The sequence below is a fragment of the Chiloscyllium plagiosum genome, unplaced genomic scaffold (genome assembly GCF_037043375.1).
Source record: "Chiloscyllium plagiosum isolate Xiang-an unplaced genomic scaffold, Cpla_swu_hap1 HiC_scaffold_10, whole genome shotgun sequence".
NCBI classification, from domain to species: domain Eukaryota; kingdom Metazoa; phylum Chordata; class Chondrichthyes; order Orectolobiformes; family Hemiscylliidae; genus Chiloscyllium; species Chiloscyllium plagiosum.
In genome coordinates, this window is record NW_028270148.1 from 102,092,855 (window position 1) to 102,109,499 (window position 16,645).

The 16,645-nt window shown below is 41.0% G+C and overlaps 1 protein-coding gene across 1 annotated transcript in view; it reads right to left on the reverse strand.

The window, feature by feature from the left end:
• Positions 1–7,233: 7,233 nt before the first annotated feature.
• crnkl1 (crooked neck pre-mRNA splicing factor 1) overlaps positions 7,234–16,645 on the reverse strand; it is a 37,124-nt gene continuing 27,712 nt past the window's right edge. The window contains exons 12-14 of the mRNA XM_043696526.2: positions 11,766–11,867; positions 7,946–8,194; positions 7,234–7,557 (exon numbers count right to left, since the gene is read on the reverse strand). Of these exons, the coding sequence (XP_043552461.1) occupies positions 7,384–7,557; positions 7,946–8,194; positions 11,766–11,867 (525 nt within the window). The 3' untranslated portion in view covers positions 7,234–7,383. The remainder of the gene's footprint in view (positions 7,558–7,945; positions 8,195–11,765; positions 11,868–16,645) is intronic.

The window sequence follows — 16,645 nt, forward strand, 5'->3', positions numbered from 1 at the left end:
TCCTTAGAGTATAAAGGCAATAAGAGTATACTTTAGAGGGAAATCAGGAGGGCAAAAAGGGGACATGAGATAGCTTTGGCAAATAGAGTTGAGAATCCAAAGGGTTTTTACAAATACATTAAGGACAAAAGGGTAACTAGGCAGAGAATAGGGCCCCTCAGAGATCAGCAAGGCGGCCTTTGTGTGGAGCTGTAGAAATGGGGGAGATACTAAATGAGTATTTTGCATCAGTATTTATTGTGGAAAAGGATATGGAAGATATAGACTGTAGGGAAATAGATGGTGACACATTGCAAAATGTCCATACTACATAGGAGGAAGTGCTGGATGTCTTGAAATGCATAAAGTTGAATAAATCCCCAGGACCTGATCAGGTGTACCCTAGAACTCTGTGGGAAGCTAGAGAAGTGATTGCTGGGCCTCTTGCTGATATATTTGTATCATTGATAGTCACAGGGTGAGGTGCCGGAAGACTGGAGGTTCGCTAACATGGTGCCACTATTTAAGAAGGGTGGTAAGGACAATCCAGGGAACTATAGACCAATGAGCTTCACGTCAGTGGTGGGGAAGTTGTTGGAGGGAATCCTGAGGGATAGGATGTACATGTATTTGGAAAGGCAAGGACTGATTAGGGATAGTCAACATGGCTTTGGGCGTGGGAAATCATGTTCTCAAACTTGATTGTTACTTCTTCAATAAAACAAAGAGGATTGATGAGGGCAGAGCCGTAGATGTGATCTATATGGATGTCAGTAAGGCATTTGACAAGATTCCCCAGGGGAGACTGGTTAGCAAGGTTAGATCTCACTGAATAAAGGAAGAATTAGCTATTTGGATACAGAACTGGCTCAAAGGTAGAAGACAGAGGGTGGGGGTGGAGGGTTGTTTTTCAGACTGGAGGTCTGTGACCAGTGGAGTGCCACAAGGATCAGATTAGATTAGATTACATTACAGTGTGGAAACAGGCCCTTCGGCCCAACAAGTCCACACCGACCCGCCGAAGAATAACCCACCCATACCCCTACATTTACCCCTTACCTAACACTATGGGCAATTTAGCACGGCCAATTCACCTGACCTGCACATCTTTTGGACTGTGGGAGGAAACTGGAGCACCCGGAGGAAACCCACACAGACACGGGGAGAACGTGCAAACTCCACACAGTCGCCTGAGGTAGGAATTGAACCCGTGTCTCTGGCGCTGTGAGGCAGCAGTGCTAACCACTGTGCCACCACGCTGCCCACAAGATCAGTGCTGGGTCCTCTACTTTTTGTCATTTACGTAAATGATTTGGATGTAAGCATGAGAGGTACAGTTAGTAAGTTTGCAGATGACACCAAAATTGCAGGTGTAGTGGGCAGCGAAGAAGATTACCTCAGATTAAAATAGGATCTTGATCAGATGGGCCAATGGGCCAAGAAGTGGCAGATGGAGTTTAATTCAGATAAATGTGAGGTGCTGCATTTTGGGAAAGCAAATCTTAGCAGGACTTATACACTTAATGGTAAGGTCCTAGGGAGTATTGCTGAACAAAGAGACCTTGTAGTGCAATTCATAGCTCCTTGAAAGTGGAGTCGCAGGTAGATAGGATAGTGAAGGTGTTTGGCCTGCTTTCTGTTATTGGTCAGAGTACAGGAGTTGGGTGGTCATGTTGTGGCTTTACAGGACATTGGTTAGGCCACTGTTGGAATATTGTGTGCAATTCTGATCTTCCTATCGGGAAGATGTTGTAAAACCTGAAAGCGTTCAAAAAAGATTGACAAGAATATTGTCAGGGTTGGAGGATTTGAGCTATAGGGAGAGGCTGAACAGGCTGGGGTTGTTTTCCCTGGAGTGTTGGAGGTTGAGGGGTGACCTTATAGAGCCTTACAAAATCATGGGCATGGATAGGATAAATAGACAAAGTCTTTTCCCTGGGGTGGGGGAATCCAGAACTAGAGGGCACAGGTTTAGTGTGGGAGGGGCAAGATATAAAAGTGATCTAAAGGGCAACTTTTTCACGCAGATGGTGCTACGTGTATGGAATGAGCTGCCAGAGGAAGTGATGGAGGCTGGTACAATTGCAACATTTAAAAGGCATTTGGATGGGTGTATGAATAGGAAGAGTTAGAAGGGATATGGGTGGAGTGCTGGCAGGTGCGTCTAGATTGGGTTGGGAAATATGGTCAGCATAGACGGGTTGGACCGAAGGGTCTGTTTCCATGCTGTACATCTCTATGACACTATGATAGTTCATGGGCAAAATTCATTGGCAAAATGTTTATGAAGATGGTTAAATTTAGAATATGTGTGGGCAGTTAAATGGGGCGGTTCACATTGGCCGATATTTCACAGATGAATAAACTCAGTGGCAGGAAAGAGGGCAAAAAGATAAAAACATGAGATAAGGTGCTGTGCTATGATGTAGTTAGTTTAGCACCATCAGCATGTCCATGAAGCTGCAATTCTTCACATCTGTCATTTACCAATATATGGATGGGAACAAATAAAGGCATCATTTTAAGTTGGCCATCTTTAACCAGTGCTGCCTACATAAGGATTCAGAGCATCCCACACAGAGTTAGCTTCATCAATAGAGAAGCCTGGTTAAAGGTACCTGCACGGTGTCATGGACAGATATTGGAGACTGGGAAAATATGTTGGAATAGCAGTTGAATTAACACGACTATATGAAACACAATTGGGACTTAGAGAGAAGATTGATTGAGTTTTTTTTGAAGAAGCAACAGAGGAGTGATGAAGGCAGAGAGGTGGACGTGATCCATTTGGACTTCAGTAAGGCGTTCAACAAGGTTCCCTGTGGGAGACTGGTTAGCAAGGTTAGATTTCATGGAATACAGGGAGAACTAGCCATTTGGATACAGAACTGGCAGGTTTTCAATTTTTGACTGCACATGCCAACTCTGCAAAGGCCTCCTAACATCTGGGAGCTAGTGCCAAAATTGGAACAGGTGTCTCACAGACTAGTCAAGCAACAGCCTGACATAGTCATACATCTGAGACACCATCTCTGGCTGTGTCCTGTCCCAACAGCAGGACAGACATGGCAAGGATTTCATTGTCCACTACCAAGAATGACTTGGCAGTAGTACTACTGATTAAGCTGGTCGAGTCCAAAAGGACATTGCTGCTAGACCGGGACAAAGAGAAAAGCATACTTGATCTCAGCATTACCAGTCTGCTGGCTGCAGATGCATCTGTCTGTGAGAGTCCTTGTGGAGATAAAGTTCTGCCTTTGCATTGAGAATACCCTCCATCATGTTGTGTGGCATTATTACTGTGACAAATAGGACAGGCTTCAGATAGCTCCAGCAACTCAAGATTGGACCTCCTTGAGGTGCTGTGGGCAGAGTTGTACTCCAGCATAATATACAACCTCATGGTCAAGCATATCTCCCACTCAATCACCATTATCAAGCCAGGAGAATCAATCCTGGTTCAATGGAGTGTCCAGGTGGGCATGCCCAGAGCAGCAGCAGGCATACTGTAAAATGAGATGTTAACCTGGTGAAGTTACCAAACAAGACTACTTGCATGCCACACAGCATAAATCAGCAAGTGACAGACAAGTGATTCCACAACCAACAGATCAGATTTGAGCTTTACAGTCATAGATGCTGGACTCCCCTACACTGGGTGGGGGAAAAAAAAAGACCTTGGCTATTCACCCTATCCATGCTCCTCATGGTTTTATAATTTCTATAAGGTCACCCTTCAGCACATGATGCTCTGGGGTAAAGAAAAAACCCAGCTTATTCAGCACCTCCTCGTAGCTCAAAACCCCCAACCCTGGTAACATCCTTGTCCTGCCACATCCAGTCATGAATGGTGGTGTGCAATTAAAGAACTCACTAGAGGAGGTTCTACAAATATCACCATCCTCAATGATGGAAGAGACTAACTATTAGCCACCATTAAATCACCTGTGTTTTCCAATGATTAATTTACATGCAAAGCCTATTAAGATCAATGCAAACCATCAGGTGAGCAATAGGTAGGAAGATACGGAGGGATGTCTGGAGCTCTAAGTCAGATCCTAGATTTCTTTCAGATGCAACTTTCATTGCACAGAAACCAAGTTCAACTTGGGACAGTAGGTATGGTGAAATGCCTTAATTGACACTGTTTCTCCAAACATAGATTGGAATCTATTATTCTGATGTCCTAAGTACAACTAATGTTTATCTGGGAGTAAGAGGGAAGGAACTATTTGTCCAAGTAATGTACATCTTGCAAAATACAATTACTTGGTGCTCAAGGGATGAAAGTGGTGGTGGAATTTTATCATTGTTCAACGTACTTGGTCATGGACGACTTGTAGCTCGGGTGCTCGTTGTGGTTCTGTTCACCGAGCTGGGAATTTGTGTTGCAGACGTTTCGCCCCCTGTCTAGGTGACATCCTCAGTGCTTGGGAGCCTCCTGTGAAGCGCTTCTGTGATCTTTCCTCCGGCATTTGTAGTAGTTTGAATCTGCCGCTTCCGGTTGTCAGTTCCAGCTGTCCGCTGCAGTGGTCTGCATATTGGGTACAGGTCGATGTGCTTATTGATTGAATCTGTGGGTGAGTGCCATGCCTCTAGGAATTCCCTGGCTCTATCACCTCTGTTCACCTCTATCGACAAAACTCTAGCCAGAGAAACAATAGCCAACCTGCTGGACATACAGAAGACAACAGGACGTTGAACCTATCAACAAAGACGGCATACTCAAACTACTGGACCTGTGCCTCACAACACACTTCACATTCAACAACCAAATATATGAACAAATCTACGGCACACCCATGGGCTCACCCATCTCTGGACTCATAGCAGAAGCAGTAATGCCAAGATTAGAACAAACTGCAAATTCAACCCAAACTCTGGGTCAGATACGGGGATGGCACCTTTGTAATTATTAAAAACACAGAAATAGAGAACACCCACTGGATCATCAACACCACACTCACAGGAATCCGATTCACTAGAGAGGAAGAAAAGGACAACCAACTCCCATTCCTAGACGTGATGGTACAGAGAACACCTAACGGAGAATTCACCACAAAGGTATACAGGAAAGCCACACACAGAGAACTACGAAAGCAACCACCCCAACACACACAAAAGTTGCATCAAGACACTATTCAAAAGGGCCACAACACACTGCAGTACACCAGAACTGCAAAAAGAGGAAGAACAACACCTGTACAATGTATTCGCCAAAAACGGATACCCGCGCAATTTCATCAACAGATGCCTAAGGGAAAGACAACGGAACGAGGACATGCTGCAACCCAAAGGACTAGCCACACTACCATACATCAAAAGCATTTTCGAACTGACAACCAGACTAGTGTGACCACTAGGACTCATAACAGCACACAAACCAACAACCACTCTCAGACAACTCACTAGAACGAAGGACCCGATACCCAGCATGAGCAAAACCAATGTAGTGTACAAAATCCCATGCAAGGACTGTACAAAACACTACATAGGACAAACAGGAAGACAGCTAACGATCCGCATCCATGAACACCAACTAGCCACGAAATGACACGACCAGCTGTCCTTAGTAGCCCCACACGCAGATGACAAGCAACATGAATTCGACTGGGACAACACTACTATTATAGGACAAGCCAAACAGAGAACAACCAGGGAATTCCTAGAGGCATGGCACTCATCCGCAGATTCAATCAATAAGCACATCGACCTGGACCCAATATACCGACCACTGCAACGGACAGCTGGAACTGACAACCAGAAGTGGCAGATTCAAACCGCTACAAATGCCGGAGGAAAGATCACAGAAGCGCTTCACAGGAGGCTTCCAAGCACTGAGGATGTCACCTAGACAGGGGACGAAACGTCTGCAACACAAATTCCCAGCTCGGCGAACAGAACCACAACATGGACGACTGTGAAAACAAACAGTCAATCTAGTTACAAATTATTCAAGATCTAAAATATTATCAATTGGGAACCTCACCATTATCAATGTCTTCTTGCTCACCTATTGGTGGTGTGTTCCTTACCCTCTTGAGTGAGTGACTGTTCCAATTTAAACAACTGCACCAGCAAACTTTGTTTAAAATGTTTTAAAAAACATGTCACAACTCACAAAACTTGCACAGTAGATGCAGATGGAGAAAAAAGTAGTGTACAATTATCTCAGTACTTTTCATGGTAGGCCTGTAGTTTCTTTGTTGAGTTGATATTTTAGCTGAAGTAAAGGTCTTGTGAAGTACAGGATCCTCAGTAAACTGTGAGGCTTTCTATAGTTGAATTTCCAGGAGGTTGGCTCTCAGGTGAATGTGAGGTTGGAAGAGGTTGGGGTAAAAATCTTTCGGCTTAGTTGACTTGCAGCTCATTTAATGGCTTTCTGATAGAACTGTCTGCAAACTGCTTCTTGCTTAATTTTAAAAGCAAACAGAAGCTATCTCATCACGTGATCATCAGTTTAAAGTCATTTTTCAACTAAGGTGGATAGGTCAAGTATATATTCCATATTGCAACATATATGCTTTGAGAATCTTTGCATCTCAATGACCCATGCAATTTTAAATGACTTTTTTGAATGCATTTGAGGAATGGTAATTGAATCAACATAATTCTGGTTTCTTTTGTTCTCTCTGAAGTCAGGTGATCCTTGGACAGCCATCTTTTTGCAGCTTTTCAAATATGAAAGTGGTCAGTTTTTCAAACATAATTAGTTTGCAATTCAATATTCTGGGGGATGACGACAACCAAGTTTACTGATGCCTTCACACAGTTTCTCAAAATTGTAAAGATTTATACAAATTTTCCTAGACCTTGAACCCTGACACAGCTTTGACTGTATCTTCTCTGCTCCTAGTGAACTTACTGCACAGTAAGGAAAACAGCATCCACACACTAGCAATGAGAACAGGATGAAGAACACCTAATTTTAGCTACTTTTCTGTGGTCGAATTCAGAGCAGTCCAATATAAAGAATGAGTAGGGGATGACCATTTAGACATTCTATACGAATTGACATGGTAACACAGTGGTTGGGTTACTGCACGCATAGTTCAGAAGCATCAACAGAATACTGAGAGTTTAAAATCTACTCACTTAAATTTAAAACTTTGAGATCAAATTTGAAGTACAGATAAACAATGAGCAGGTTAGGGTCGGTTGTAGAAAGTATCTCGCTGGGAGGTTATTCTGATCACAACTAAAAATAGTAATGAGAAATTATAGCATAGCACAAGAAATATAGAAAAATAAACCTTGGGTACAAAAATTCATTTAATAAGCACTTTGAAGACAGTTCTAGCTTTTGAAATATTGTACAAAAAAAATTAGAAAATATTTTGGAAAAAAGTGAAAAAAATGAACAGCAATAGAGCAGGGAAGGTTTCTGTAAAGATTGTCCATACATCATGATTCAGTCTCATTTTCATCTGCATCTTTGTCAGGATTATCTTCTGGTTCTTTCTCATCGTGCAGCTGTTTCTTCCAGAGCTTGGCCATTGCAAGTAGTTTGAGGTTTGGCTGGTTGGCAGCATCTTCTGGGAATATGTAATCGTAATACTCTTCCCAACCAGCGTCTGTCTGTAAATTAAGAAAATTATTGGAAAATGTTACTTAGTGAAATCATGTCAAGTTTAATATTGTCATGTTCAGGATTCCAAAATAATTAATCCGCTTTATTTTTACATTTCCTTGAAAAGAGGCAAGTTTCCCGAGCACTAAGCCTCTGTAAAACCAGAGACAATTTATCATCGGTTGCAAAATAAGATGGGTAAATAGCCAAGATTTCAGGGACATTTACTTTAATTAAAAGAAAAGTCTCACCTCTATTTGTTGCATAATCGTTTGCAGTTCTCTACAATACTTAAGCAGGTTTATAGTTAATTATATATTTGGCCATTAGTTTAGTAACAATGAGATTTCCCCCTTTGTCACCAAAACAAGCAACTTTACGGATGCTTTGCCTTACCCCATCTTCTGCCTGCAGCTTTCTCCTCTTCTTGACACGTCCTGGCATGAGTTTTCGCACTCTTTCTTGTGAAGACTCTGTGCCAAATTCTGTTTCAAAGTCCCTCCAGGACTCCAAGAATATGAGTCGTTCTTCTTTTTCCTCACAGTTCCGTAGAGATCTGTTGGCGTCCTCATAAATTTGTCGGCATCTGGATATGCGTTCTGGCACATCCACAGAAAGCTCAAATTGAACATAACTGATCCATACCTACAGAAACAGAAACAGTCATTGTAATTTCAAAAGATTGACAGCACAAAAATACAATAGCATGGATTAAAAATCTCCTTCTATTTCCTCCAGTCCCACAGTGGCACTTGCTACAATAATGAATGTGATAAAGGCGCCTATTTCAGAAGTAACATAGCAGAAAATTATAAAGTAGTTTCTAATCAATCAGGTTCAGATAGTGTAAAATTTATGGAACTGTATACTAGTTACCTAATAGTAAAATTAGATTACAACTCATTCACTTGTCGGTAACAACAATATTTTCTGGTTTTGATTTTACATTGATGAAAACTCCAAGCATTGCTTTGCCCCTAACATTTTTATACAATGTGATTCTTTGATTTTAATAGCCATCAATTCATATGATTAGGAAATTATCTAATATTAAATTATCTAACATTTTGAACGAAGTACTTCAGCCTTCCTGGGGCCAGAAGGATGTCTCAGAGAGGGTGCAGAATGTTCTCAAGGGGGAGAGGGACCAGCAGGAGGTCATTGTACACATTGGAGCCAATGACATAGGAAGGCAAAAAGATGAGATTTTGAAGGGAGAATATAGAGAGCGAGGTAGGAATTTAAAAAGGAGATCCTCGAGAGTAGTAATATCGGGATTACTCACGGTGCTGCGAGCTAGTGAGGTTAGGAATAGGAGGATAGAGCAAATGAATGCATGGCTGAGGAGTTGGCGTATGGTAGAAGGATTCACATTTTTTGGATCATTGGATTCTCTTCTGGGGTAGAAGACCTGTACAAGGAGGACGGATTGCACATGAATTGGAAGGGAGATTTGCTCGAGCTGCTCAGGAGGATTTAAACTATTAAGGTGGGGGGGGGGGGGGGTGGAACCCAGGGAGATAGTGAGGAAAGAGATCAATCTGAGACTGGTACAGTTGAGGAAAGAAGCAAGTCAGTCAGGGTAGGCAGGGACAAAGCAGAGAACAAGGTAGGACTGGTAAGTTAAACTGCATTTATTTCAATGCAAGAGGCCTAGCAGGAAAGGCAGATGAACTCAGGGCATGGTTAGGAACATGGGACTGGGATATCATAGCAATTACAGAAATGTGGCTCAGGAATGGACAGGACTGGCAGCTTAATGTTCCAGGATACAAATGCTACACGAAGGATAGAAAGGGAGGCAAGAGAGGAGGGGGACTTGTGTTTTTGACAAGGGATAGCATTACAGCTGTACTGAGGGAGGATATTCCCGGAAATACATCCAGGGAAGTTATTTGGGTGGAACTGAGATATAAGAAAGGGATGATCACATTATTGGGATTGTATTATAGACCCCCTAATAGAGGGAAATTGAGAAACAGATTTTAAGGAGATCTTGGTTATCTGTAAGAATAATAGGGTGGTTATGGTAGAGGATTTTAACTTTCCAAACATCGACTGGACTGCCATAGAGTTAAGGGTTAAGTGTTAGTGTGGGAGCACTTTGGGGTCATGGCCATAATTCTATTTGTTTTAAAATCGTGATGGAAAAAGGATAGACCAGATCTAAAAGTTGAATTCTAAATTGGAGGAAGGCTAATTTTGACGGTATTAGGCAAGAACTTTCAAAAGTTGATTGGGTGCAGATGTTCGCAGATTGGCTAGAAAATGGGAAGCTTTCAGAAATGAAATAACGAGAGTACAGAGACAGCATATTCCTGTTAGGGTGAAAGAAAAGGCTGGTAGGTGAATGGAATGCTGAATGATGAAAGAAATTGAGAGTTTGGTTAAGAAAAAGGAAGCATATGTCAAGATAGATCATATGAATCCTTAGAAGAGTATAAAGGCAGTAGGAGTATACTTAAGAAGGAAATCAGGAGGACAAAAAGGGCACATGAGATAGCTTTGGCAAATAGAGTAACGAGGGAGAGAATAGGGCCCCTCAAAGATCAGCAAAGCGGCCTTTATGTGGAACCGCAGGAGCTGGGAGAGATACTAAACTTGTATTTTACATCAGTGTTTAGTGTTGAAAGGACATGGAAGGTATAGAATGTAGGGAAATAGATGATGATATCTTGAAAAATGTCCATATTACATTGGAGGAAGTGCTGGATGTCCTGAAATGCAGAAAAGTGGATAACGCCCCAGGACTTGATCAGGTGTACCCTCAAACATGTGGGAAGCTAAAGAAGTGATTGTTTGACCCCTTGCAGAGATATTTGTATCAATAGTCACAGGTGAGGTGCCGGAAGACTGGAGGTTGGCTAATGTGGTGCCACTGTTTAAGAAGGGTGATAAGGACAAGCCAGGGAACTATAGACCAGTGAGCATGACGTCGGCGGTGGGCAAGTTGTTGGAGGGAATCCTGAGGGACAGGATTTACATGTATTTGGAAAGGCAAGAACTGATTAGGGATAGTCAATATGGCATTGTGCATGCAAAACCGTGTCTCACAAACTTGACTGAGTTTTTTGAAGAAGTAACAAAGAGGATTGATATGGGCAGAGCAGTAGATGTGATCTATATGGACTTCAGTAAGGCGTTTGACAAGGTTCCCCATGGGAGACTGGTAAGCAAGGTTAGATCTCATGAAATACAGGGAGATCTAGCCATTTGGATACAGAACTGGCTCAAAGATAGAAGACAGACGGTGGTGGTGGAGGGTTATTTTTCAGATTGGAGGCCTGTGACCAGTGGAGTGCCACAAGGATCGGTGCTGGGTCCTCTACTTGTCGTCATTTATATAAATGATTTGGATGCGAGCATAAGAGGTATAGTTAGTACGTTTGCAGATTACACTGAAATTGAAGGTGTAGTGGACAGCGAAGAAGGTTACCTCCGATTAAAACAAGATCTTGATCAGATGGGCCAATGGGCTGAGAAGTGGCAGATAGAGTTTAATTTCGATAAATGTGAGATGCTGCATTTTTGAAAAGCAAGCCTTAGCAGGACTTATACACTTAATGGCAAAGTCCTGGGATATTTGCCGGGTGCTGGCAAGTGGGACTAGCTTGGGTTGGGATATCTGGTCGGCATGGACGAGTTGGGACTAAAGGGGCTGTTTCCATGCTGTACATCTCTATGACTCTATATAATTCTCATTTATTAAAGCAAGTTATCATTCTGAACCTAGATGCAAAAAATGTTCATCAGTTCAATTCCAGGGATGACGAGGTTGTCCAATCAGAAGAGGTTGTGTACAAAGGACCTATACTTCAAGAATTAGAGCTCATCCTTTTGAATCCTAAGATTCTATTTTCCCTGGCTACTGAAACTTGAACCAGAGAGAATAGTTTCAGGATAAGGGTGGCCATTTTAGACTGAGATGAGGTGAAATTGCTTCACTCAAAGGTGATTCTCAGACACAGAGGGCTTTGGTGCTCAATCGTTCAGTATACTCAAGACGGAGATTCTTGAAATCTAAGATCAATATCAGTGGATTTGAGAATTAATGAAAAATTGGAACCAAAGTCTAAAATCAGCCAAAATGTTTATGAACAGGTGGAGCAGACTCTCTAGGAGCTGTATGGTCTACTTTAGCTCCAATGCCAATGATTTTATAACGGGTGTCACAATTCTAGATTAGTATAATGGTCTTAACTATAAACTGGCATACCTTAACGTGCTGTGTACGTTGAAGTAGGCACCTGTACAGGTTTCTTGTTCTTTCGTATTCTTCTTGCTCAATTTCAAAGTCTATGTAAGACTTCCAAAGAACCTGAAAAGTAACGCAGTTAATAAAATTACATAATTTGGTATTTTAAGAAAAACATTATAAGTTGTTAACATTCAAGTTTTCTGGACTTTAAAAATTATAGGATGCTAATGTGTCTTGTATTCTTACAGTCCAAAAAAATAGGTTGAACTGATCCAAGACCAACTCGAAGGTGTACAGTCTTGGAATAAGAGGTACAGATCTTCATTTTATACTATGAATTGTACTTGACTTTGGTTTATGAAGATTGTTACTGACAGTCAAAACAATGAGATACAATATGAGGTGTAGTTATTTTGCACCATTTTCTCAAAGTATTGACAAGACTTCTGCTTCCAGAAGATGAAGCCTTGAAACTAATATCAGATCAGTGAAATGTACAACCATTCAGCAGTAATAATCTGAAGTAACATACGTGAGATAACACAGGAGCTTTTATAAATATTTGAGGTGTTGCAAAGTTCCCTAATCAATCTCTAAATGAACTATTATTTGTTGCCTTCATTCATTCCCTTTCAGGAAAATATTTAAACACCACAATCCCGTCTTTTAGGAGGGAAAAAATATTCCTTCAGTAACTCAGTCACAAAGCTTTTTTCTTTTAATCACATGTGACTGAGCTGAAAAGGACATCTTACAAAATTTTGGCATAGCACATTTAGCTGCTGTTTTAACGAACTGTTAAGATTTTTGATAAGGAAATACAAAAGCAAAAATAAACTCAAAATACTATAGAATTTTTTAAAATGCCCTCTAATATCATAACTAGTACAAATTTGCAATTTTTGAAACCCTTGCTTTTGCAGTATTACTTGGTATTTGAGCAGTTACAATATGCCATGAGCTAAATGCACTATTTAAAAGGACTAAGTTAGAAATCGCAACACAAAAATAAATTCAAATTTTATTTTCTATTAGTTTTGTGGCAGGATCATACACAAAACCAACGGAGTGACTAAATGGTAGTTTCTCTAAATCTAATATTCCTCTTAATTTCATTGAATCTTACAGGAGGCTGGGTTGAGGGAACAAACATCATTTGAAAGACGAAATGGAGTGAATGCTAGAGAACAAAAGCTCAAGTATACAGGACAATGGTTTATATTTACCTTAGGATTTCCAGTTACTACGAGAGCTAAGCAAAGCCAGAGAAAACAGGCAACTTTAAATAGACAGCTACATTACTAGAGTGAGCTGCTGCTTGGTTATTTAATGCAAAGGAATCTTAAACATGATACTCTGAGAACGGATTGAAAGCCAGTATTACACAAAAAGAAAATATTTGGTGACATAAATACAAAAGGTAAATGAGATCTTTGGTAATTGGATGTAAAATCACAAGGAGGACTCTTTAGATTTGTACAATTTAGAGGGTCATGGCAACTGCAAAGATAAACCAAAATGACATAATGAACGAAATCTCATTGTTATAAAGACAGCTTTAAAAACTGGGGCTTTCTCCACTCTGGAACAAAATACATAAATCGGATTAATAGAAAACCAAAAAATTGCAGATGCTGGAAATCAGAAACAAAATCAGAAATTGCTTGAAAACCTAAGCAGGTCTGGCAGCACCTGTTGAGAGAAAGCAGGGTAACTGGACCTCAAACATGAACTTTGCTTTCTCTCCATAGAGGCTGTCCAGCAGTCTCTGGTTTTGTTTCAGGTTAATGGATGTTTTCAAGATGGTGCAAGAACAGCATCCAATACCTGGTGAGCAGAAATTCCCTCCAATTAAACAGTGGAAAGAATGAAGCCATTACTTTTTGAGCCACTGCAAACTCAGTTCCTCTTATCACTCTCCCTTTCCCAAGTGCTTAGGAGTCTGAGTCAGATTGATCACAACCTTGGACTTATATCTTGTCCTGAAATGAGCTTCCCAGAAAAGTGGTAAGGCAAAGCCGGGGAATGATAGATCAGTGAGCCTGACATCAGTGATAGGCAAGTTGTTGTTGGGGATTCTGAGGGATACAATTCAACATATATACTCACATATAGGTCGATCCTTATTATTTTTGGCTAAAGAATCTTGTATTTTCGATATATCTCATGTATAAGTCATATACACGAGATATATCATTCTAAACCTCTTAAAACTGCATGTTCCGATTAACCCACTTAAAGTTGCATTCATTCATTCATACCTGTGACTCTACTGATCACTCTTTGTTTACTATATTGTGTATCAATTCATTCAAAACTCTACTCAACTCACTTGGTTTACTACAGCACGTTTTGATTCGTTCATTCATTCAGACCGGTACTAAGTCTATCAGTATTTATCACACTTTGTTCACTATACATCCAAAAGCTAATATCGTTAAAAAGTTAATCATTTTAATTGTGCCATTATATCTGAATAAAAGTGAGATATATTAGCTACACACCGGTATATCTTCAATTCTTTGACAAATTTGTTAATGTTGTTGATATTCATAACATACGAGAGTAAATGGGAGGGAAACAGAAGAATTTGGCGGGAAAGTTGAAAATGGTCACACATTCAGAATTTCATAAATGTTTCATTTTAAATGTGCCATTATACCAGGCCATGGCAATGTTGAACAGTGTGATTTTCCAGGATTTCAATGAATTTTGACGTTAATTTTTCATACTGGTCTCTTGCTTTTTTCCGGTCATTACCTTTACTGTAAGTCAGTGTGTTTTTCTTCTTTACCTGGGATTAGTTGTGTGATCAAATTGACTTTTGCTAATAATACAGTATTACAAACTGCAGCATGAATTTCAGCCCCTCAAAATTTGTGCCCGTGTATTAGTCGACCCTCTAAATTGAACCTTTTAAAATAGTCTTAAAACTTTGACCTGTATAGTAGTATATATGGTATGTTTTTGGAATGGCAAGGAATAATTAGCGATACTAGACATGGCTTTGTGCATGGGTTTTTTGAAGAAGTGACGAAGAGGATTGATAAAGGCAGAGCCATGGATGTTGTCTATATGGACTTCAGTAAAGCATCCAATAAGGTTCTGCTGGTTGACTGGTTTACAAGATTAGAGCACATGGAATACAAGAGGAACTAGCTATCTGGATCCAAAATTGGTATGAAGGCAGAAGACAGAGGGTGGTAGTGGCTGAGGGTAGCTTTTTGGCCTGGAGGCCTGTGACTAGGGGTGTGCAGCAGGGATTGGTGGTGAGTCCACTGCTTTTGTCATTTATATAAATAATTTGGATGTGAATATAAGAGTTGGTAAGTTTGCAGATGACACCAAAACTGGAGGTGTAGTGGACAGCGAAGGATGTTACCTCAGAGTACAATGGGATCTTGATCAGATGGGCTGAAGAACGGCAGATGGGAGTTTACTCTAGATAATCGTGAGGTGGTACACTTCGGTAGGGCAAATCAGGGCAGGTCTTATATAATTAACGGTATGGTCCTGGGGAGTGACTAGGGCCCTTCAACAATCAGCAAGGCAGCCTGTGTGTGGAGCCGGAGGAGATACTAATTGAATATTTTGCATCAGTGTTTACTGTGGAGAAGGACATGGATGATATAGAATGTGTGGAAATAGATGGTGACATCTTGAAAAATATCCATATTACACAGGAGGTGATGCTAGATGTCATGAAATGCATAAAAGTGGATAAATCGCCAGGACCTGATCAGGTGTATCCTAGAACTCTGTAGGAAGCTAGGGAAGTGATTGCTGGGCCCCTTGTTGAGATACTTGTATCGTTGATAGTCACAGGTGAGGTGCTGGAAAACTGGAGGTTGGCTAACGTGGTGCCACTATTTAAGAAAGGTGGTACCAGTGAGCATTATCAACTGACTTGTATAAAGCGGATGAGTTTCCTTTGATCGGGGCCTCTTTTGACTCGACTTCGCACGCCTGTGAAAAGTGTCAAAGGGGGTCACCTAGCTTGTACAGGCTTTAATAAACTTGAACTGTTAGAAGTTGATGTATGCAAATTGCATCTCGTATGTGTGAAACCTCGGGAAAGAACCTAAAAGTCCACTACTTTTTATGATTTATATAAATGATTTGAATGCAAACACAGGAGTTATAATTAGTATGTTTCCAGATGACACCAAAACTGGAGGTGTAGTGGACAACAAAGAAGGTTATCTCAGAGTACAATGGAATTTTGATCAGATGGGCCAATGGTCTGAAGAGTGGCAGATGGAGTTTAATTTAGATTAAAGTGAGATGCTGCATTTTGGAAAAGCAAATCACAGCAGGACTTATATATTTAATGGTAAGGTCCTGGGGAGTCCAGATTCATAGTTCCTTTAAAGTAGAGTCGTACGTAGATAGGATAGTGAAGGCGGCGTTTGTTATGCTTTCCTTTATTGGTCGGAGCACTGAGTATAGGAGTTGGGAGGTCATGTTGCGGCTGTACAGAACACTGGTGAGGCCACATCTAGAATATTGCGTGCAATTCTGGTCTCCTTCCTGTCAGAAGGATATTGTGAAACTTGAAAGAGTTCAGAAAAGATTTACAAGGATGTTGACAGGGTTGGAGGATGTGAGCTACAGGGAGAGGCTGAATAGGCTGTGGCTGTTTTCCCTGGAGCGTGGAGGCTGAGGAGTGACCTTACACAGGATTATAAAATCATGAGGGGCATGGGTAGAATAAATAGACAAGGTCTTTTCCCTGGGTGGGGAGTCCATAAGTAGAGGGCATAGGTTTAGGGTGAGGGGGGAAAAATATACAAGGGTCCTAAGGGGCAACTTTTTCACGCAGAGGGTGATGCGTGTATGAAATGAACTGCTAGAGGAAGTGGTCAATGCTGGTACAATTACAGCATTTAAAGGGCATC